General features: G+C 42.8%; 1 protein-coding gene across 1 annotated transcript in view; it reads right to left on the bottom strand.

Moving 5' to 3' along the window:
• FANCC (FA complementation group C) overlaps positions 1 to 24,951 on the bottom strand; it is a 305,107-nt gene that overhangs the window by 22,227 nt on the left and 257,929 nt on the right. The window contains exons 9-10 of the mRNA XM_003407365.4: positions 13,417 to 13,469; positions 11,781 to 11,880 (exon numbers count right to left, since the gene is read on the bottom strand). Coding sequence (XP_003407413.1) covers positions 11,781 to 11,880; positions 13,417 to 13,469 — 153 coding nt within the window. The remainder of the gene's footprint in view (positions 1 to 11,780; positions 11,881 to 13,416; positions 13,470 to 24,951) is intronic.

Below are 24,951 nucleotides of genomic sequence, written 5' to 3'. Positions count from 1 at the left end.
ATTCTGAATACAAATCCTGTCAGGGATGTTTCTCTCAGATGTGGCTTTCTTTTCCATTTTCTTAATGATGTCTACCAAACAGCAGAAATTTTAAATTCTGATGTACCTTAATTTACCCATTTTCATGTGCTTTTCTGCATCCCTTCTAAGAAATTTTAGTTAAACTCAAACTAAAAAAAAAAATTCTCCCATATTTTCTTCTACAAGCTTTATAGTTGAAGTGTTGAGGTTCATTTATTTCCCACACAGATAACCAGTTGTACTTGCACCATCTGTTGAAAACTTTCCTGTCTCCATTGAATTGCCCTGGCACCTTGTCAAAAATTAGTTTACTATATATGTGTGAGCGTATTTCTGGTTTTCACTGGCTAATTCTTTTCAGAAGTAGACTGCCAGGTCCTTCTTCCTAGTCTGTCTTAGTCTGGAAGGTCACTGAAACCTGTCCTCCATGGGTGACCCTGCTGGTATCTAAATACTAGTGACATAGCTTCCAGTGTCACAGCAACACACAAGCCCTCATAGTACGACAAACTGACAGACACATGGGTCACTGAAGGCATTGGTGAAAAACAAGGCGCCAAGTATTGATGGAATATCAGTTGAGAGGTTTCAACAAATGGATGTAGCACTGGAAGTACTCACTCATCTATGCCAAGAAATTTGGAAGACAGCTGCCTGGCCATATTTATGCCTATTCCCAAGGAAGGTCATCCAACCGAATGCAGAAATTATAGAACAATATCATTAATACCACATGCAAGCAAAATTTTGCTGAAGATCATTCAAAAGTAGCTGTAGCAGTATATCAATAGGGAACTGCAAGAAATTCAGGCTGGATTCAAAAGAGGACATGGAACCAGGGATATTACTGCTGATGTCAGATGGATCTTGGCTGAAAGCAGAGAATACCAGAAAGATGTTTACCTGTGTTTCATTGACTATGCAAAGGCATTTGACTGTGTGGATCATAACAAATTATGGATAACATTGGGAAGAATGGGAATTCCAGAACACTTAATTGTGCCCATGAGGAACCTGTACATAGACCAAGAGGCAGTTGTTTGGACAGAACAAGGGGATACTGAGTGGTTTAAAGTCAGGAAAGGTATGCCTCAGGGTTGTATCCTTTCACCATACCTATTCAGTCTGTATCCTGAGCAAATAATCTGAGAAGCTGGACTATATGAAGAAGAATGGGGCATCAGGATTGGAGGAAGAATCATTAACAACCTGTGTTATGCAGATGACACAACCTTGCTTGCTGAAAGTGAAGAGGATTTGAAGCACTTACTAATGAAGATCAAAGACCACAGCCTTCAGTATGGATTGCACCTCAACATAAAGAAAACAAAAATCCTCACAACTGGACCAATAAGCAACATCATGATAAATGGAGAAAAGACTGAAGTTGTCAAGGATTTCATTTTACTTGGATCCACAATCAATAGCCATGGAAATAGCAGTCAAGAAATCAAATGACGCATTGCATTGGGCAAATATGCTGCAAAAGATCTCTTTAAAGTGTTGAAAAGCAAAGATGTCACCTTGAAGACTAAGGTGCGCCTGACCCAAGCCATGGTACTTTCAATCACATCATATGCATGTGAAAGCTGAACAATGAATAAGGAAGGCCTAAGAAGAATTGACGCCTTTGAATTGTGGTGTTGGCGAAGAAGATTGAATATACCATGGACTGCCAAAAGAACGAACAAATCTGTCTTGGAAGAAGTACAACCAGAATGCTCCTTAAAAGCAAGGATGGCGAGACTGCATCTTACATACTTTGGACATGTTGTCAGGCGGGATCAGTCCCTGGAAAAAGACATCATGCTTGGCAAAGTACAGAGTCAGCGGAAAAGAGGAAGACCTTCAACGAGGTCGATTGACACAGTGGCTCCAACAATGGGCTCTAGCATAACAATGATTATAAGGATGGTGCAGGACCAGGCAGTGTTTCATTCTGTTGTGCACAGGGTCGCCATGAGTCGGAACTGACTTGACGGCACCTAACAATACAACAACAACAATTTCTGGACTCTGTTATGTTTTTTTACTATGTTCTACTCATCTATGTGTGGAGAAAAGAATTTAACTTTATTTAAAGTAATTTGGTCTTTGCCCTTGTTTCCTGAGAGATAACTCTAACACCTTGTAATTTCCTGAGTAATAGAGGTGACTTTGTTGGTCTCCCGAGCACACCTGAGGGGTTGTGCTAATGTGGGCTGGCCAGGACATAAAGACCATCACATGGCCTGATATCAAATGACCTCATGGAGGGGTGGCGCATGATTCAATCAATTATTCTTATGCAACGAGGCCCCAGTCATGCCTACATAATGAGGCCAATAAAGCCTCTGGACACCGAATCTCTATGAGCTTCCTGGCTGGTGAAAGAAATCGATGCAAGTAGGAGGGTAACACATGCCTGGGGATATGGAAGCTCTGTATTGGGAACCCTCCCAGACCTTCCCTTATGCATCTCTTTACTTGTATCTTTTCTTGTTATAACAAAGCTGTAATCATAAGTATAGTGCTTTCTGTGAATTCTATGAGTTGTTTTAGTGAACTATCGAACCTGAGGGAGTGAGTAGTAGGAACAAGCAGGCCAGAAGTGAGAGGGCTGGGAACTCCTGTGTTGGTATCCTGAGGTGACACAGGGGACCCCTTAATTTATAACCAGCAGGTCAGAAATGAGGGAGCTTAGGTGAGGCCCCGAGCTTGTGGCTGGCATCCTGAAAACCCCAAGTTTGTACCCACCAGGTCAGAAAAGAGGGTGTTGTGTGGACTCCCAAACTTGCATCTGGCATCTGAAGTCTTGGGCAGACTTGGCGGTCTGGAGGCCTGTGCCCTATAACTTGTGAGCTCTGACCTAGCTCCAGGTGGCCAGGGTCAGAGCAGGAAGTGCTGCATGTACAGCTGGTGGCAGAACAGAGGGGAAGGGAAGTGACAGAAAAAGTGGATTTGTTACAGCGTTATATACGTCTACCCTTTTGCCAATACCACACTGTCTTGATTACCGTAGCTTTACAGAGAATCTTGAAATCAAGTAGTATGAGTCCTCTGACTTTGTTTTGCTTTTCAAAAATTGTTTTGGCTATTCTAAGTCCTTTATTCCATATATTTCCATATAAGTTTTAGAATCAGCTCATCAACTTTGATTTAAAAATGCTTGCTCGGATTTTAATTGAGATTGCATTGAAGCAATAGATTAACGTGAGGAGAAGAGATACCTTAGCAATTCATAAATATGGTTTCTCTCTCCATATATTTAAGTTTTCTTTAGTTTCTCTAAGGAGCCCTGGTGGCACAGTGGTTAAAGTGCTCACCTGCGAACCAAAAGGTCAGTGGTTCGAACCCGCCAGCTGCTCCGTGGGATAAAGATGTAGCAGTCTGCTTCCATAAAGATCACAGCCTTAGGAACCCTATGGAGCAGTTCTACTCTGTCCTATAGGGTCACTATGAGTCAGAATCAACTTGATGGCAATGAGTTTAGGTTTAGCTTCTCTCAGCAATGTTTAGTAGTTTTCAGCACAGAAGTCTTACACATCTTTCATTGAATTTATTCCTAAGTATTTTATGTGTGATGGTGGAGTTATCTATTTCTCCCTTGTGTTAGTTTTACTTCACGTATTTTAAACTTTGTTATTAGGCACATACTCATTTATAATTGGTATGGTCTAATGAACGGACCATTTTGTCATTATGAAATGCCCCTCTTTATCTCTTGGTTATTTACCCAATCTGACATCTCTGCCTTTTTTACTAGAAAATTTAGTAAATGTCCATGTAATTTTTGCAATTAATGTACTTGTTGGTGTTCAGGCCTATCTTTGGTATTGGTTTTCTTTTTGACCCATCTATTCTTTGTTCCTCTGGTGGGCCCCGGTTCTGTCCTTTGACACGTCAAGCTGATCAGACTGTGTGTGCCTTGAGTTCTGGCCACCAAGTCTCCCCTCAACCTCACCTCATGGAGGGGGAAGAGCCCGGGGGGGAAAAGTAGAGTACCTGATGTAGTTTCCTTTTTTCAAGGGTTGAATTCCCTTGATTTCTATTAGTTTTTCCTGTTCTCCAGGACCTTCAAATAGCCTTTTAAAAAAATATTTTGTCCACAGTTTATCATTTTTATCTGTGGGAGATTTAGTCTAATGCATTATCAGACTTTGCCATTACTGGAACCAGAACCTGAACTGATTTGTAGTTTGTACTGAGCTATTATGCAAGCTCAGGAAAAGTGGTCTGCCATGACAGCCTTAAGGCATTGCCCACGAGTCAGGCTGGACACTTGATGGAAACGCAGCATGCTCCCAAATAGAACAAGGGTGAGAGGAAAGGACAACAGGAGAATGAGAAGCACTAAAAATAAAACTATCTGACAATAGGGACAAATGTGGAGTATTGGGATCGCCCACGAACTGCTGGTGGGAGTGTAAACTGGCACAGACATTTCTGACAACAATTTGGGCAGTATCTACTAAAGCCTAGAAAACCCTACAGGGCAGTTCTACTCTGCCACACTGGGCTGCCATGAGTCGAAATCGACTCAACAGTACCTAACAACAATAACAACGCTAAACCTTAAACCTTTGCATACCCAATAACCAAGTACTTCTATTCCTAAGGATATACAGCACTCAAAGCAACACTGTTTGTAATAGAAAAAAAAAACCTGGAAGCAATCCAAATGCCATCAACAGGAAATGGATCCAAAACCAAAAGTCAAACCCACTGCTGTCGAGTCCATTCCGACTCACAGCGACCCTATAGGACAGAGTAGAGCTGCCCCATAGTTTCCAAGGAGCGCCTGGCGGATTTGAACTGCCGCCCTGTTGGTTAGCAGCCGTAGCACTTAACTGCTACGCCACCAGGGTTTCCAGGAAGTCGATAGGCTGCAGTATACTTTCACAATGAAATGCTGTACAGCAATAGCTCACCACAGCTTCACACAACACAAACTAATCTTTGTAACATGGTGAGTGGAAAAGCAGGTGTCAAAAGACTATATAGAGTGTACAGAAACAATGAAAACTAATTCGCAACAAAATTCTAGTCAATAGAATTCAGGATCATATCAAAAAAATAATACACCACGACTGCGTGGGATTCATACCAGGTATGTAAGGATGGTTCAGCATTACAAAATCAATCAGCATAGTGCACCACATAAATAAAACAAAAGAATCACATGATCATCTTAACTGATGAAGAAAAGGCATTTGATAAAGTCTAACACCCATTCCTGAGAAAAACTCTCAGTAAAATAGGTATAGAAGGGAAGTTTCTCAACATAATAAAGGGCATCTATACAAAACCAACAGCCAACATCATTCTCAATGGAGAGAGGCTGAAAACATTCTCCCTGAGAACTGGAACAGGACAAGAATGCCCTTCATCAGCACTCCTATTTAACATTGTGCTGAAAGTTCTAGCTAGAGCAATAAGGCAAGAAAAAGAGACAAAGGGCAACCAAACTGGTAAGGAAGAAATAATACTATCCTGCTTTGTGGATGATATGATACTATACGTAGAGAACCCAAAGGGCTCCACAAGAAAACTACTGGAACTAATAGAAAGATTCAGCGGAGTGGCGGGATATAAGATAAACATACAAAAATAAGTTGGATGCCTATACACCAATAAAAAGAACTACGAAAAGGAAGGCAGGAAAGCAATACCATTTTAATAGCCCCTAAAAAAATAAAGCACTTAGGAATAAATCTAACCACAGACATAAAAGACCTATACAAAGAAAACTACAAAACACTACTGTAAGAAGCAAAACGAGACCTACATAAATGGAAAAACATACAATGCTTATGCATAGGTAGACTCAACATTGTAAAAATGTCAATTCTACTCAAAGCAATCTACAAATACAATGCAATCCTGATCCAAATACCAACAGTATCCATTAAATACATGGAAAAAATAATCATTAACTTTATGTGGAAAGGGAAGAGGCCCTAGATAAGTAAAGCACTATTGGAGAAAGAGAATAAAGTAGGAGGACTCGCCGCACTACCTGACTTCAGAACCTACTATACAGCTACAGTAGTCAAAACAGCCTGGTGCTGGTACAATGACAGACACATTGACCAATGGAACAGAATTGAGAATCTAAACGTAAATCATCCACCTACAGTCACCTGATCTTCAACAAAGGACCAAAGTCCATCAAATGGGGAAAACACAGTATTTTTAACAAATGGTGCTGGCAAAACTGGATGTCCATCTGCAAAAAAATGAAGCAAGACCCATACCTAACACCATACACAAAAACTAATTCAAAGACCTAAATATAAAACCAGAAGCTATAAAGATTATAGAAGAAAAGATAGGGTCAACACTAGAGAGCCTAATACACAGCATAAATAGGATACAAACCAGAACTAACAATACACAAACACCAGAAGATAAGCTAGATAACTGGGATCGTCTAAAAATGAAACACTTATGCTCATCAAAAGACTTCACCAGAAGAGTTAAAAGAGAGCCTGCAGACTGGGAAAAAATTTTTGGCTATGACAAGTCCGACAAAGGTCTAATCTCTAAAATCTACAGGAAAATCCAACACCATTACAACAAAAAGACAATTCAATTAAAAAACGGGCAAGGGATATGAATAGATACTTCAACAAAGAAGATATTCAGACAGCTAACAGATCCATGAGAAAATGCTCGTGATCACTAGCCATAGAGAGAGGCAAATCAAAACTACAATGAGATATCATCTCACACCAACATTACTGGAATGAATTAAAAAAACAAAAACAAAAACAAACGTTGGAGAGGCTGTGGGGAGCCTGAAGCTCCTACGCACTACTGGTGGGAATGTAAAATGGTACAACCGTTTTGGAAATAGATATGCACTTCCTTAGAAAGCTAGAAAAAAAAAGAAAAAACCATATGATCCAGCAATCCCACTCCTAGGAACACAGCCTAGAGAAATAAGAGCCATCACATGAATAGACATATATACGTCCATGTTTACTGTAGCATTATTCACAATAGCAGAAAGATGGAAACAATCTTTAAGTGCCCATCAACAGACGAATGGATAAACAAACTATGTGTCTTAGTTATCTAGTGGTGCTATCACAGACATACCACAAGTGGATGGCTTTAACAATGACAGAGTTATTTTGTCACAGTCTAGTAGGCTAAAAGTCCAAATTCAAGGCATCAGCTCCAGGGGAAGGCATTCTCTGTTGGCTGTAGGGGAAGGTCCTTGTCATCAATCTTACCCTTTGCTAGAAGCCTCTCCGTGCAGGAACCCTGGGTCCAAAGGACACGCTCTGCTCCCAGTGCTGCTTTCTTGGTGGTATGAGGTCCCCCATCTCTGCTCACTTCTGTCTTTTATATCTCAAAAGAGATTGGCTCAAGACACTATCCAATCCTGTAGATTGAGTCCTGCCTCATTAACATAACTGTGGCTAATCCCAGCTCATCACCATCACAGAGATAGGATTTACAACACATAGAAAAATCACATCAGATAACAAAACGGTGGACAATCACACACTGGGAATCATGGCCTAGCCAAATAGATGCACATATTTTTGGGAGACACAATTCAAACCATGACACTATGGGACATATACACAATGGGATACTATGCAACAACAAAGAACAATGATGAATCTGCAAAATATCTCACAACATGGATGAATCTGGAGGGCATTATGCTGAGTGAAATAAGTCAATCACAAAAGGACAAATACTGTATGAGACCACTATTATAAAAACTCATGAAAAGTTTTACACAGAAAGAAACAATCTTTAATGGTTACAAGGGAGGGGAGGGAAAAACACTAACTAAACAATAGATTAGTAACTTTGGTGAAGGGTAAGACAGTATTCAATACCAGAGAGGTCAACACAATTTGACCAAAGCAAGGTCATGGATGCTTCGTAGGCACATCCAGGCTCCCTGAGGGACTGAATTACTGGGCTGCGGGCTGGGGACCATGGTCTAGGGGTACATCTAGCTCAACTGGTTTAACAAAGTTTATAAAGAAAATGTCCTACATCCTACTTTGCTGAGTAGCATATCAGGTCTTAAAAGTTTGTGAGTGGCCATCTAAGATACTCCACTGGTCCAACCCATCTGGAGCAAGGGAGAATGAAGAAAACCAAAGACACAAGGAAAATATCAGTCCAAAGGACTAATGGACCACATGAACTATAGCCTCCACCAGCATGAGCCCAGAAGAACTAGGTGGTGCCTAGCTACCACCACCTACTGCTCTGACGGAGATCACAATAGTGGGTCCTAGACACAGTGGGAGAAAAATGTAGGACAAAATTCAAATTCCCACAAAAAAGCCAGACTTACTGGTCTGACAGAGACTGGAAGAACCTCTGAGACTCTGGCCCCTGGGCACCCTGCTAACTCAGAACTGAAGCCACTCCCAAAGTCCACCTTCTAGCCAAAGATGAGACAGGCCTATAAAACAAACAATAACAGACGTGAGGAACAGGCTTCTTAGTTCAATCAAGTACAGGAGACCTAACTGGCAACACCTGCCCAAAAGCAAAGACAAATAGGCCAGAAGGGACAGGAAAACTGGATGAATGGAAACAGGGAACCTGGAGTAGAAATGGGGAAAGTGCTGACCCATTGCAGGGATTGCAACCAATGTTACAAAGCAATTTATGTACAAATTTTTCAATAAGAAACGAATTTACACTGTAAACTTTTACCTAAAGCACAATAAAAAAATAAACAACAAAAGTTAAAACATGGATTAGGCAATTGTACTATGCAAAAAACTTTCAGAAAAAGGAAGGGTATGATAAACACAAAATTCATGGCAGTGGTTAACTGGGGGGGGAAAGGCAGGGTTATGGGATAGAGAAGGAATACAGGGATGCTGAAAAAACAAACCCCCTTGCTATCGAATCAACTCCAAATCATAGGGATTCTATAAGACAGAGTAGAACTGCCCCACAGGGTTTCCAAGGAGCGGCTGGTGGATTTGAATTGCCGATCTTCTGGTTAGCAGCCGAGCTCTTAACCACTTTGCCACCAGGTATTGGTTTAGATATTATATTCGTCCATATCCATTTTATTAAGAATGAATAAAACAAAGAGCATCATGTGTGGACCAAATATGACAGGCTGTCACGCATCAAGTGTTGTAATTAGTCTAAAAATGGGCACCCAAGGTCTGTTTGTAAGAAGGCAGAGGGCCAGTAAATGACAATAGCCATCAATGACAAAGGCAGATGATGAGTCATAGCTCTAGGAAGAGAAATGAAATATGGCATGTGGAATTCTGTCACTAGACTGGAAGGCATTTGCTGTCCTACTCTGAGCTGAGCTGAGGGTGATGAGTACCTGTTTCTTTCCAGGTACTGCCCTGCCTTGCTCGGAGACCCATGTCTGGTCCTCATACCACCAGACACATGCGGCCTGGTCAAGGCACTGTTCTAAGCAAAGGCCACTGTAGCTCCATTCCAAACCCATAGGACCCAAGGCCAGCACAGAGACTCGGTAGCAACGCTGATAAGAAAAGCAGACTCGTGCTGCAGCTACACAGCAATACTTCTTTCACCAATGTCCCCCACCTAGGGGAGGCCAAGGGGCTACAGGGAGAGGCTTTCTGGAGGTCACTTCCTAACTGGGAAGACAAAGAATGTCCAAGGCAGGAGGAGAGATACTTATGGTCATGCCCTGAAGTAACTGTGAGGGCTAGCCCATGCCTGTCAGCAGAATTCTCCACCTGAATTCCAGGCTGGGTACCATTGATAACACAGTCTGGATACCTTCCCTAGGGAAAGAGAGGATGCGAAAAATAAACCATAAATATTTATCATTGCCTTAAAAAGTAGAAGCATCTGCTACAACCTGAGCGGCTTCTCTGGCATGTGGTGTGCTGGATTTTAGTGGAGCTGAGCACCAGGCCCTGTTCTCACAAGTTAAACTACAGAAAGCACCACAGGGGCCACGGTACACTTCATGGAGAAGGTGCCCTGAACCCGGGTCTTCCCAACAGACAAAACGCCACATAAATATTAAGTCTGTGGCTATTACAGTCCCTGGGTAGTGCAATGGTTAACAGTCTTAGCTTCTAACCAAAAGGTTGGTGGATTGAGTCCGCCCATAGACACCTCAGAAGAAAGGCCAGGTGATCTACTTCTGAAAAATCAGCCATTAAAAACCCTGTGGAGCCCAGTTCTACTCTGACACACATGGGGTCACCATGAGTTAGAATGGACTCAGTAGCAACTGGTTTGTTTGGTTTGGTTTGCGGTTATTAGAAAGAAAAACCCAGTTAAACCACCCAAAGGTGAAGGCTCCCCGGTAGAGAGGGTTTCTGTCTCACACAGTCATTCTCACTTGTCAGCAGCCCTGTGGTGGTTACTCTTACGTGTCAGCTTGGCTGGGTATGGTGCCCAGTTGTCTGGTCAAACACTAGTCTGGGCGCTGTCATGAAACAGCTGTTGTTGTCAGCAGCCATTGTGTTGGCCCCTGAAACATGATGGCCCATGTACAACAGAAGGAAACACTGCCTGGTCTGTACCACCCCCGTGACCGGTCACAGATCAGATCACTGGGATCCACAGGGTTTTCAACGGCTGATTTTCAGAGGCAGATCACCAGAACGTTCTTCCTAGTCTGCCTTAGTCTGGAAGCTCTGCTGAAATCTGCTCAGCATCATAACAACATGCAAACCTCCACTGACGGATGGGCGGTAGCTGCACTTGAGGTACACTGGTCAGGAATTGAGCCCAAGTCTCCTGCATGGAAGGTGAGACTTCTACCGCTGACCCACCTGTGGCTAAATCAGTTGGTCTTAAGTCAAGCATATCACCCCCCACAATGTGGTTGGGCCCTATCCAATCATTTGAAGGCCTTAAGAGCAAAAAGGGAGTTTTCCCTAGGGGTGCCTACTGCCTCCAGATTATAACTAGACATTTTGCCAGAACTCCTTCACTCTTCCTGTCACCTAACCTAGGTATTTTGGGATGCAAGCCTGCAGGAATCTCCAGCCTGTCACTTGGCCTGTGGATTTTGGATTTGCCAGCCTCCCACAATCCTGTGAACTACCTCCTTCAACTCTCTCTCTCCATATCACTGGTTCTGTTTCTCTACAGAACCCTGACTAAGACAAGCTCCTGGCAGCTGTTGCCTGGGCTTTGCTGATGGCCCCTGGAGCCCAAGTCTCCCCGAAGGTCCAGGCCTGGCTTCCTGTTCACTGATTATGTCTAACACAGACTCCTTGGTCACTGCCATCCACAGTTCCTCCTATACAATTATCCAAATCTTTCATTGTCACTCTTGCCACCTCCTATCTCTCCTAGAACCCAATTCACATCTGGGTCTTAGAAAGGAATTAGATTAAGAATGTCCAATATTGCTTCGTAATAAGTGGAATTTCCTACTTAGCGCAGCCCACACAGATTTCACAATGCCTGATGCTGGACTGGGAGGGTCAGAAGAAGCCCGAGGGGTAGGGCCCACTCAGTAGACAGCGTCCCCCACAGGGCGCAGGAGAATTCATCCTGCAGGTCAGCACGTGGAAGCCTGCAGTGTGCCCTGCCCCAGGGTGGATAATGTCCCTGGGTATCAGGACTCGGGGCAGACAGGAACTATCTTGATTTATTCTCAATTAAGGTGGTTTCACCTTTGCTGCGGCATTCATTTGGAAGCTTTTTTCAAAAGTAAGCGTCCATCAAAATTACTAAAAATAAAGTGCTCCTTTTTATTAATTAGCCAAGTACTCTTTACCATTTTCTTTTCTTTGGGGAGAATGTATTATATATGCAACATAACGAACCTGTTTGTTTTCTTTCTCCAGAGCTTCTACAAAGCATCGTGTGAACACCTGGAGAGCAGCCAGTACTTCTGGGGCTCCATCAGTTTCCAAGAGTGCGCACCTGAGCAATGCAAAGTCAATCGACGACAGAGTTAATGACTCATCTGGCAACGTATGAACATGAACTGTGAGAGGGAAGAATGGATTCTTTGTGTGCCATAAGCTTTAACAGTATCTCAACTGACCAGATTTCAGTCCTTGTGTGAAAGTAGGAGAAACCTGTCACTCCCTTTTTAAAATAATTTCTAAATCCCACTGTGCAGAGCTCTTTCTTGGTTCTTAAATTATGAAACACTGCACATCCCGTCCGACATAGGCCTCAGTGCTCTTTACAAAGATCTTTGCACCACGACCCTGGACATGCAGCATCAACAGGCATTCTGCTTTTGCAGTGGGGAGAGTCACCCAAAAGGTACAATGGCTCAGTCATTCACCCAGCAAAAGTGGCAGAAGAATCTGAAGGTACCCAGCTTGGTTTCCATGAATTTTCATACAACTAACTTACGTGTGTTTAAACAAAGAATCAGCTCCAGCTTTTGCCAGTCAACAAAATCTGACTTCTTACTTCTAGGCTCATTTAACTTCAAGTCGGTGAGTTTCAAAACAAGCCCAAGGGCTAGGTTATTTGCTGTTGTAAAAATTCCTTTCTCGATGTCTGCTGTCTGCAGCCTCTTCCGCTGTGGGAGGGGCATATGGCGGGGCCAGGGTCCTGGGTGCACTGGCACCAAAGCAAGGGGCTGGAAATGCTCCCTGGGGCACAAGCTCCCCCAGTGGAGTCCAGTCTTAGGGCTTCATGATTACAACACCCACTGCCAGCCATAATTCAACCCAACACCCAGCCATCTCCTCAGCTTTTGTCACCTGTAAATCCAATTTGTTTCTCAAGAAGTACTGGCATTTTCAAAATAAAATTAATGTGCTATGAGATAGACACGCACAATTTTGTTTTTCAGGAGAGCTCTGTTATGAATGGCTTTAGTTATTTTTTTTTTCTTACTTTTCCTTTGTTTTAAAATCCTTTAAAAAGATTGGTCAGCCCCCATGTGGTGAAGAGCCTATACTGCTACCCTTTATTCTGAGCTGAGAACACCGCTACATGAACTTTTAATTCAGTTCTGATTTTCTGTGACTATTACTAGAATTAAAATAGTTTAGACTAAGGAAGTTATCGGAATTCTTAGATGTTGGCTTTTAAATATACACTAACGAGACTCAAGGGGCACACCAGCCCTGGGGCAAGGACTGGAAGGCAGGAGGGGACAGAAAAGCTAGTAATAGGGAACGCAAGGTTGAAAAGGGAGAGTGTTGACATGTCGGGGTTGGTAACCAATGTCATAAAACAAAATGGGTACTGTTTAATGAGAAACTAGTTTGTTCTGTAAACCTTCATCTAAGGTACAATAAAAAAGTGAAAAAAAAATACATACATTGACTTTCGAATTTTTACCTCTGAGTTCCAAAAAGCTCAAAGGGGCAAGAAGAAATCAGACATGCTCATTTTCCCATGATACAGTCAGAGATCACCGCAGAATTTTCTGTTTGTGACTGGAAATCGGGCATTTTGAGATGGGTCACTAGCAGAACAGCCCACATTTACCTGAACGTCTCGTCCACGATTCTGAATATGGCAGGATGACAGGCAGCTTGAGGCTGCAAAGGAAAAGACCACCAGCAAGTAAAATAGCACAAGTACTTCAGTAAAAACGACTTGCTATTTTCAAGTAAATGAATTGTCCAGAACTGCCCGTGACTAGAAAACAGACACTATTCCTGTGGGTTAGAGAACACATACGTGCTACACTGGAAAGAGCCCCGCATACAAATGCAAACAGCGCCCTCTTCAGGTAGGGGACGAGGGCAAGCCTTATTCCTCTTTATATTCTTCTGTATGTTTACACTTTCTGTAACCCGTTAAAATCCAGAAGAATGAATCAGTAAGTATCACAGCAAATTTACAAACACCTTCTGTCGGCACACTGTGTGAAGTCAGAGCCTGTCTGTGCTGCAGGTTGTGCGGACTATGCCTGTGTGTCTTACCTCCTCAGGTGGCTGAGAAGCACCTCAATGCCAGGTCTGTGTCTGTTATCTTTTTGTTTCTGTTTATTAGGTAACAAAGGTCGCTGGGTGCGTTAATTTCATAACCAAAGGCTGGCGGTTCAAACATACCCGGAGGCATCACAGAAGGAAGGCCTGGCGATCTGCTTCTGTACAGATTACAAAAGACCCACTATGTGGCACCTGGGGTCACCATGAGTCAGAATCGACTCAAGAGCGATGGGTTTGGTTTTTTGGTTTATTACGTAATGAGCGCGTAATCATGTTGAATTTTTACTGAGGAAAACACTGACCGCCATCATACTGGACTAAATAGCACCACACTCTAGTGCACTATAAACTGAGCAGTTTAAGATATTCAGGATGAAAAAAAGATTAATGAAAAATAAAGATACTGACATCTTGAATGATGAAAGCTGTTTGATTTATTGCTCAAATATTTTTGTGACAGGCTCTGAGGGGTTTACATCTGAAGACCGTGGCCTCCTGCAGCCTGGGAGGGGGTTCCAGTGGGCCAGACCGAGGTTCTGGATCTTTTGGGCAGAGCTCAATGCATGAGACTAAGCCAGATGAAAATGTCTATTTGCATTCGAAAACAGACATTTTACAATAGCATCCAAAAGTTAGTCTACAGGGCATTTCTTCTGGTCATAACGTGCTTGCTTTTGGAAACAATTTTTCATATCCCCCGCAACAAGAAAAAGACACTGGATATGCTTTGCTGCTCAAGTCTCCTTGACCACGTTGAAGAAAGAGTGGTACCTACCTCCATCGCCTGTCTCCCATTCTAGCTTGGGTCTGTGCTGGTGTGTATGTTGTAACATTGAGCGTGTGCCACCTAGTGTTCACACACTGCCACTACAGGCTGCCCCAGAAAGCTCCCAGGCAAGAGCTTGCCAGTTGTGAAAAGGATGGGATTTCCTGTTAATTATCTGAAGGAGAGAGATTTGTGATTTGTAGGTTACAAATGTCTATTATTCAAATAAAACCCGGGGGTTAAACCTCTGTTTTTCTCCCCCACACTCCCTGATCCTTCACTGATACGCATTTTCATCTAAAAGAAACCAACTACAAACTCTCCTAGATAAACTCATTATCTACTCCAGAAAGTCATTTGGCAGAACCATGGTTCCACCATGCAGAGGAGGATTCTTTCTTGGCTTTGATCTTGGCAAGTAAGTTAATCTTCCTGCTTCTCAGCCTCACTGTAAATAATAACAGAGATGCTAACAGTTATTAAGATATCACTGGACATAGGCCCAGAAAATATCATAAACGTTTCTATGGATTCATAATGGAAAAATCAAACAAGAAGGGAAAAGCAAATTGCATGTGATTCATCTAAGTTTGCCAGAACAATTTTTCAAAGTTTAGTATATAGACAATATGCCTGTTCAGTAGAAGGGTTTCAGACCAAACAGCAGTGCTAGGCGCCCACAGACAGACGGACCCACACAACCTGAATGTGCCCTGACAGGAAATAAGACTAAAATGGAAAATGGTAACAAGGAACCATTTCCTTTTGCTCTAAGTGGTCTAACTACCCCGGGGCCACTCTACAAGCTTGATGCTCACAGAGAATCATTCAATACTAATTACAAGGGTTTCCAAATGGCAAAAAAAAAAAAAAAGGTGGTGGGGTTGGAGGGGAGATGATCCAATATATAAAATAGGGCTGGCATGTAAATCAAGGGGGGAAGCCAGAAAGGAAGTTCTAACTCAGTTTGTCAAAAGAGAATGAGAGCTTGGATATACTTTTCAAATTATGTATATATAGTGTTTTCTAGCAAGACAGATCAGCTAAACGTTTTAAATGTCTCCAGACTGTGTGGAATCTGCTGTTCCTGGCCCATGCACTCTCCTCTTAGATGTTGTTCTTTGCAAACATTTTTGATTGTGCTCAACCTGCTTCCACAACCTGTTTTCGCATGAAGACAGGTAAGATGTCAGGAGGCAGGGGAAACCCTACTGAAACAGACTGGCAGAGATTTTGACTTTAAAACCAGTCTTTCTTGCTGAGCTCTGAGCTGCTCTCTCGTTCACAGCTTTTACTGCGGATTTTAAAGGGAGACTTTACACCCCCCAAACACATGATTTAAGGGTCAGGGTGTCCCCTTATGGACACCGGGTTGCTCACAGGCCAGGCATGCGTCTCAGGGACATCCAATCACAAACGCAAACTAAAGCTGCTTTTCTTATCAAGCGAATGCACCAAACAGAATTAACACCTACGTTTATGCTTCTTGGGAAGCCATGTGTTTCCCTCCTAAATCTTTACAGCATTCCTGTGAGCAAGGAGGCCACATTTAACCCCTGTGTCCCTGTTCCATTCGTAAACCGGGACACTACAGTAACACATCACAGGCCACTCTACAACCCAGGGCTCCTGACCCTCGCTTCAAAGCCCCACAATCCAGGCAATTATCTTCCCGATAACATGAGGAACGAGAAGGAAGCCCTTCTTGGGTTCCATCTGCTTGTCTGTTTTTCTCCATCCCACCAAAATCTGTTCCTTCTCAAGCTCTTCTCTTCTCTGTCTGGACTAACGGTTTTCAAGCCTAGGGAAACTATGTCACCAGGAGGCCATCAATAACAGGAGTTTTCCCTTCTTTTTCTCCCTCCAGCTCCCACCCTAGCCCTTTACTAACTGTCCCAGGAAGAATGAAAGGTGATGATGGAGAGCTCCGGGCTCTCTGCTTCCTTTTCTCATGGACCAGGCTGTTCCTCTGGGTGTCCATCCCTCCCATCTCCCACAGCTACCAACAGCTGTGTTGTTCTTCTCCTCTCTGGCCACTCCCACCCCTCAACAGACACAGGAGGCAGCAGCATCACAGATTAGCGCACCATGGTGGGGCTTTCCAGTCCTGTGATTGGAGGAGAGGTGAGGGACAGGTTAGCTTCGCAGCCCGTACCATAAACTGTGCAAGTAACACCGGTTCTTCCTCTGCGCCCGGAGGTCTGCTTAATTTGTTATTTTCAGCCTGATTCACCAAGGATTACTACAACCCACCTGCCACTTAAAAGAGGCCTGAGAACACCGAAGAGCAGAACTGTCAGGAAGAAATATTTCTTTTTCTATCATTTTCTGAGTCTGAGATATTTCTGAAAGGGAGAGAAAGAGAAAGAACCCGGGAGGTGTGGGCGAGAGAAAGAGCACACCCAGGAATACAAACCAGGAGGGGAAATAATTATACCAGGATCTGAGGTGATTCAGAGACAAAAGTGAACGCCTCTTAGAAAAACTAAAAAGGCAGTGAAGCCTTTTTTTTTTTTTTAATTTATTATCATTAAAGATGTTTCTTCCTGAAAAAATGAAGAGGGAAAGTGCAGGTGAGAGTCAAGAAGATGAAGTTTAAGAAGTAAGGAATAGACTCTCTTTCCCACAGTCTATTTTCATGGAGTTTAAATATTGTACTCAAGGAAACGGTGTCTTAGTCTCCCAGTGCTGCTGTAACCGAAATACCATAAGAAGAAGGCTTTAACGAACAGAAATTTATTTTCTCAAAGTTTAGGATGCTAGAAGTCCAAACTCAGGGCACCAGCTCCGTGGGCAGGCTCTCTCTGTCCCCGGTGGGGGAGAATCTCCTTGTCTCAGCTCTCTAGTGTTTTCAGCGCTCCCTGGAGAGCTCCACATGGCACCATTCTTCCCCCATTTGTGCCGGCTTCTCTGTGTCTAATCTGCTTTTTTTATATCGCAAAAGTGATTACGTTTAAGACACATCCTACACTGATATGGCTTTATTAAAGTAATAAAGAAAACCCTATTCCTAAGGGGATTACACCCACAGGTATAGGTTAGGATTCTAACACCTATTTATGCGGGGTCACAATTCTATCCATAACAAATAGTCATTTCAAGAAACCAGCTGATGAGATGCCTTCCCTCCAACTTCACCACCATCCTGGCAGTCCTGACCCACTGTGTACCCAACTCATCCAACCCAGTGTCCTCTGGAAGGGCAAGCCCTGTGTTACTCTATCTGTATAAGTTAAAGGGTGGCTATATTCACAACAGAGCCCTGGTGGCACAGTGGCTAAGTGTTAAGGCTGCTAACCAAAAGGTCAGCAGTTTAAATCCACCAGCCGCTCCTTGGAAACCCCATGGTGTAGTTCTACTCTGTCCTAGTGGGTCACTATGAGTCGGAATCGACTTAATGGCAATGGGTGATATTCATAACACAGTATCTGTCTTCTTAAAAAAAGAATTCTCTGTAAGATTTGATTCAACAGTGAACTCCTTTACTGAGTTAAAAAAAAAAAGATTTGGTTTTAAAAAATCTACTTATCTGAAACCTTCTGTATCTAACACAGAAATAACTCACCTTTATATATATGTATTTTCCATTACGGCATTGACTTCTACTTTCAAAATACTAAACGTAAGACTGCAAATACTCCTTTAACATTTTAGGATCTATTTTGTTTCAAAACATTCAAGTTTCTTTCAACAAATTTGAGCTTGGAAAAACTATTCTTTCTTTTTAATCTTTACCAGATGTTGTTTATACTACAAGCAATTTTTTTCAGTACTCCATAATGCAATTATTCTTTAATTAGTGATAAATCCATCATTCCTGGGCTTAAAAAGAAAACAAAAACAGCCAAGTACCAAATAAATGTATCTTGCGTTGCAAGTTTACGCTTGCTCCGTGAGGATGCTAGGACACAGCAGTCGGAGGCGTGCAGGATGGGACCCGGAAGCCCAGCTTGAGACCCTGAACAGGAACCACGCCATTGAAAGCTCCAAGGCCCCCTCCCGGCTGCTCCCGAGCTCAGCCTCTGAGGTTGGCAGTGGCCCCCCATGCTGACTACTGCTCTGTTTTTTTCTTTCCCCTCTTCCTTTATCTGTGACTGGTGGTGAAGTCCTGCACGCCCAACAGTAAAGACCAAACTTGGAATTGTGGCCTGTTTCTTTCAGACATTGCTGGGGGATCTGGTGCCTCCCTGAGGTCGACGCTGGGAAGTGCAACTACAGTCTGGAGATGAAGACCCTTCTTCACCTTTCAGTCACAACCAGCAGCCATCGCCATGCTTTCCTATTCTACCAAGGCTAAATGAGCTCCTTCAGATTTTGTTAAGTTGCATGCATCACATTAAAAAGCTCAAAAAGAAGATGCTTAAAAGGAGGCTAATGAAAAAGCAGAAAAAGAAAACCCCTGAGCATCAGTGAAAAGTTATTCAAGCACAGAAAACCGATGGCATCGTCCAGGATGTAGAGTTAATTCTTCTGTATAATATTTTACTAAAGAGGGAACTGTGTACTGGAATTTAATGCAAAGCAAGTTTTGAGGGTTTGTTTTTTTTTTTTTTTTTTTGGAGTGGCTCAGATTGTTATCTGGGGAATGAGAAAAAGACTGCATTCTATCACCTATCAAGAAATGTCAAGGATGATACTGAGCTGTGTGGATATTTTATATATTTTTTTTTTTTTAATTTTTATTGAGCTTCAAGTGAACATTTACAAATCAAGTCAGTCTGTCACATATAAGTTTATATATACCTTACTCCATACTCTCACTTTCTGTCCCCCTAATGAGTCAGCCCTTCCAGTCTCTCCTTTCGTGACAATTTTGCCAGCTTCCAACCCTCTCTACCCTCCCATCACCCCTCCAGACAGGAGATGCCAACACAGTCTCAAGTGTCCACCTGATACAAATAGCTCACTCTTCATCAGCATCTCTCTCCTACCCACTGTCCAGTCCCTTCCATGTCTGATGAGTTGTCTTCGGGAATGGTTCCTGTCCTGGGCCAACAGAAGGTTTGGGGACCATGACCGCCGGGATTCCTCTAGTCTCAGTCAGACCATTAAGTATGGTCTTTTTGTGAGAATTTGGGGTCTGAATCCCACTGATCTCCTGCTCCCTTAGGGGTTCTCTGTTGTGCTCCCTGTCAGGGCAGTCATCGGTTGTGGCCAGGCACCAACTAGTTCTTCTGGTCTCAGGATGATGTAAGTCTCTAGTTCATGTGGCCCTTTCTGTCTTGGGCTCATAGTTATGGTGTGACCTTGCTGTTCTTCCCTCTCCTTTGATCCAGGTGGGTTGAGACCAATTGATGCATCTTAGATGGCCACTTGTTAGCATTTAAGACCCCAGATGCCACATTTCAAAGTGGGATGCAGAATGTTTTGATAATAGAATTATTTTGCCAATTGACTTAGAAGTCCCCTTAAACCATGGTCCCCAAACCCCCGCCCTTGCTCCGCTGACCTTTGAAGCATTCAGTTTATCCCAGAAACTTCTTTGCTTTTGGTCCAGTCCAGTTGAGCTGATCTTCCATGTATTGAGTATTGTCCTTCCCTTCACCTAAAGTAGTTCTTACTAACTAATCAGTAAAAAACCCTCTCCCTCCCTCCCTCCCTCCCCCCTCGTAACCACAAAAGTATGTGTTCTTCTCAGTTTATACTATGTCTCAAGATCTTATAATAGTGGTCTTATACAATATTTGTCCTTTTGCCTCTGACTCATTTCGCTCAGCATAATGCCTTCCAGGTTCCTCCATGTTATGAAATGTTTCACAGATTCGTCACTGTTCTTTATCGAGGCGTAGTATTCCATTGTGTGAATATACCACAATTTATTTACCCATTCATCCGTTGATGGACACCTTGGTTGCTTCCAGCTTTTTGCTATTGTAACCAGAGCTGCAATAAACATGGGTGTGCATATATCTGTTTGTGTGAAGGCTCTTATTTCTCTAGGGTATATTCCGAGGAGTGGGATTTCTGGGTTGTATGGTAGTTCTATTTCTAACTGTTTAAGATAATGCCAGATGGATTTCCAAAGTGGTTGTACCATTTTACATTCCCACCAGCAGTGTATAAGAGTTCCAATCTCTCCGCAGCCTCTCCAACATTTATTATTTTGTGTTTTTTAGATTAATGCCAGCCTTGTTGGAGTGAGATGGAATCTCATCGTAGTTTTAATTTGCACTTCTCTAATGGCTAATGATCGAGAGCATTTTCTCATGTATCTGTTAGCTGCCTGAATATCTTCTTCAGTGAACTGCATGTCCATATCCTTTGCCCACTTCTTGATTGGGTTTTCTTTTTGTGGTTGAGTTTTGACAGAATCATATAGATTTTAGAGATAAGGCGCTGGTCTGAGATGTCATAGCTGAAAATTCTTTCCCAGGCTGTAGGTGGTCTTTTTACTCTTTTGGTGAAGTCTTTAGATGAGCATAGGTGTTTGATTTTTAGGAGCTCTCAGTTACAGTTATCTGGTTTCTCTTCGTCATTTTTGGTAATGTTTTGTATTCTGTTTATGCCCTGTATTAGGGCTCCTAAGGTTGTCCCTATTTTTTCTTCCATGATCTTTATCATTTTAGTCTTTATGTTTAGGTCTTTGATCCACTTGGAGTTAGTTTTTGTGTATGGTGTGAGGTATGGGTCCTGTTTCATTTTTTTGGAAATCGATATCCAGTTATGCCAGCACCATTTGTTAAAAAGACTATCTTTTCCCCACTGGGCCTTTGTCAAATATCAGCTGCTCATATGTGGATGGATTTAAATCTGGGTTCTCAATTCTGTTCCATTGGTCTATGTGCCTGTTGTTGTACCAGTACCAGGCTGTTTTGACTACTGTGGCTGTATAATAGGTTCTGAAATCAGGTAGAGTGAGGCCTCCCACTTACTTCTTCTTTTTCAGTAATGCTTTACTTATCCGAGGCTTCTTTCCCTTCCAGATAAAGTTGGTGATTTGTTTCTCCATCACATTAAAAAATGACATTGGAATTTGGATCGGAAGTGCATTGTATGTATAGATGGCTTTTGGTAGAACAGACATTTTTACTATGTTAAGTCTTCCTATCCATAAGCAAGGTATGTTTTTCCACTTAAGTAGATCCTTTTTAGTTTCTTGTAGTAGCACTTTGTAGTTTTCTTTGTATAGGTCTTTTACATCTTTGGTAAGATTTATTCCTAAGTATTTTATCTTCTTGGGGGCTACTGTGAATGGTATTGATTTGGTTATTTCCTCTTCGTTGTTCTTTTTGTTGATGTAGAGGAATCCAAGTGATTTTTGTATGTTTATCTCATAACCTGAGACTCTGCCAAACTCTTCCATTAGTTTCAGTAGTCTTCTGGAGGATTCCTTAGGGTTTTCTGTGTATAAGATCATGTCATCTGCAAATAGAGATAATTTTACTTCCTCCTTGCCAATCCGGATGCCCTTTATTTCTTTGTCTAGCCTAATTGCTCTGGCTAGGACCTCTAGCACAACGTTGAATAAGAGCAGTGATAAAGGGCATCCTTGTCTGGCTCCCGTTCTTAAGGGAAATGCTTTCAGGCTCTCTCCATTTAGAGTGATGTTGGCTGTTGGCTTTGTATAGATGCCCTTTATTGTGTTGAGGAATTTTCCTTCAATTCCTATTTTGCTGAGAGTTTTTATCATAAACGGGTGTTGGACTTTGTCAAATGCCTTTTCTGCATCAATTGATAAGATCATGTGGTTTTTGTCTTTTGTTTTATTTATATGGTGGATTACATTAATGGTTTTTCTAATATTAAACCAGCCTTGCATACCTGGTATAAATCCCACTTGGTCATGGTGGATTATTTTTTTGATATGTTGTTGAATTCTATTGGCTAGAATTTTGTTGAGGATTTTTGCATCTATGTTCATGAGGGATATAGGTCTGTAATTTTCTTTTATTCTTAAGTTTTTATTAGACAAAGAAATAATTTTAATGACACCAGAAAGACACTGGGCTAGAAGAGAATGCGAGGAGTATTCTCTGATTTGAAATCTGATTCAACAAAAACAGCCCTGCCTCCCTGGTGCCCTTTCCGCTCGGTTCCTCCTCTGCTCCCAGCTCTCCCAGGCTCTCCCATCAGCAAATCTGCCTGCGGAGGGGTGGGGGCGGCTCTTCTGGACCCAGCCTGCTTGTCAGGCAGCATGTGGGGCTGCTAAGGAAGGAGTGAATGCAGGGGCCTGGGAACCAGGGTACCGCCCAGCACAGTGCCACCGGCCACCGGCCTGCATTTCTCATTCAAACGCAGAGTCCAAACAATCGCTTTCTGGGCTCCACAAGAGGAATTGTTACTGGGAAACATCCCATCCTTCTGATTCGGGGCCAGCCTTGGGAAACTGAACCATGCCAAGAAAGCTGCATAATTAGCAAACGGCTTTCACTGCTTCCCTGACATCCGTATTAAGTCAGATCTGGGATATGGATTACGGTCTGCCAGTGCCTGGGCTGTCAAAGGACACACAAGACCATCTACTTTCGAAAAGTTTCGGTCTTTCACAATCAGTGACAAACTGGAGTGAACACTGTAACTTATTTAAACCAAACCAAACCCATTGCCATAGAGTTGCTTCTGACTCATACCAACCCTGTAAGGCAGAGTAGACCTGCCCCGTAGGGTTTCCAAAGCTGTAATCTTCATGGAAGCAGACTGCCACACCTTTCTCCCTCAGAGCGGCTGGTGGGTTCAAACCGCTGAACTTTTGGTTTGCAGCCAAGCACTTTAACCACTGCACTACCAAGGCTCCCTGTGACTTATTTAGGAGTCACCAAATACTGAACCTGGGGGTGGAGCAGCCCATGGAAGCCAAAGGGTGAACTTCCAAAGTCAACAGGCGTTTGAAAGTGTATTTTTATTTAGAATTCAAATGCATATAGACACAGTTAAAATTCAGTGGTATTATATTAACTCCCTGTTATTCAGCGTCTTAGTGGAAAATACCAGGCCTCTGGGCCCCTGAGAGGCCAAAGGACATTAGGGGAGGTCATTTCGCTTTCTGCAACCTGCACCATGCTTTTATCTTTTGTTTTTGTTACATCTTGGTAACTATAGAATTTCCAGTACTAATTCTGGGTAATCCCAAGGGATAGAAACATAATTAACAGTGCTCCATATAAAGTACAAGTTCCTTAGACCATCACACTTTAATTACTCTCAGAATCCAAATATAATGTAATAGGTATCGAGTTTCTCCTGTAGGAAAGCGCAGCCGTCTCACACTATCTGAGGCCCAGCGATCTCTCTGATAGCTCTGGACAGTCCTGTCACTGCACCGAGATATTGCACTGTGATAAATCCATCGGATGATGCAATTAGGAAGCTGTTCTTCAGGTTACCTGCCTAATCACCAAGTCATGGCACAGGCTTGGCCTGGCCTGCCTGGCTCTGCCAGGGACGCCAGCCCACCATCTGCATTGTAATTACCTCCCTGAACCAAAAGGCACAGAGAGGTCATATCCTGAAAATGCCCCAATAAATTAAACCAAATAACACCCTCCAGCTTTAACCACAGTGGAAGCTTTCAATCTCCACACACACAATCCCGACAGATGCTTTTGTAAATCAACTGGCTGAGAAACCGTTTGACTGGGGGAGATTATTATTATTTTTTAAAATGATTTTTATTGTGCTTTAAGTGAAAGTTTACAAATCAAGTCAGTCTCTCACACACAAACCCATATACGCCTTGCTACACACTCCCAATTACTCTCCCCCTAATGAGACAGCCTGCTCTCTCCCTCCACTCTCTCTTTTCGTGTCCTTCTCGCCAGCTTCTAACCCCCTCCACCCTCTCATCTTGGGGGAGATTATTTTAAACTATGAACTGGAGACTGAAGACCATACAGTGTGGTGTTGAATGGGAGAGTCTGCTCTCTCTTTCTCTCGTGCCCAGCGATGCCCTTCTTAAAGAGTGCTGCTCCAGCCTGAGGTTGATCCACAGGCAGGAAGGACACGGAGGGGCTCAGAGAAGAGCCCAAGGATCTCTGAAAGGTTGCCAAATCAAGCCAACTTAGGAAAGCCAGTGGGGTTTTTTGATTTTTCAAGATGGAGGAGACTTAATGGGCTGCCAGGGGCCTCCTAAAAGCCTTTGCTCGTTTACATTTTATTGTAATTATTTTTAAATAGGATGCATTCTTATTTCTCAACTTAATATGCATCTCTTTGGAATGGAAAGGTCAAGTGGTGATTATCCTCTTTGGGTTCTCTCAGTCTGAATATACACATACCTTCCTTTTTTGTTCTCTATCAGAGGAAACCCTGGTGGCTTAGCGGTTAAGTGCTACAGCTGCTAACCAAGAGGTTGGCAGTTTGAATCCTCCAGGCGCTCCTTGG

Source organism: Loxodonta africana, chromosome 9 (genome assembly GCF_030014295.1).
Source record: "Loxodonta africana isolate mLoxAfr1 chromosome 9, mLoxAfr1.hap2, whole genome shotgun sequence".
NCBI lineage: Eukaryota > Metazoa > Chordata > Mammalia > Proboscidea > Elephantidae > Loxodonta > Loxodonta africana.
Note: the sequence above shows the minus strand (reverse complement) of the source record. Positions and strands in the feature narration are given on the sequence as shown.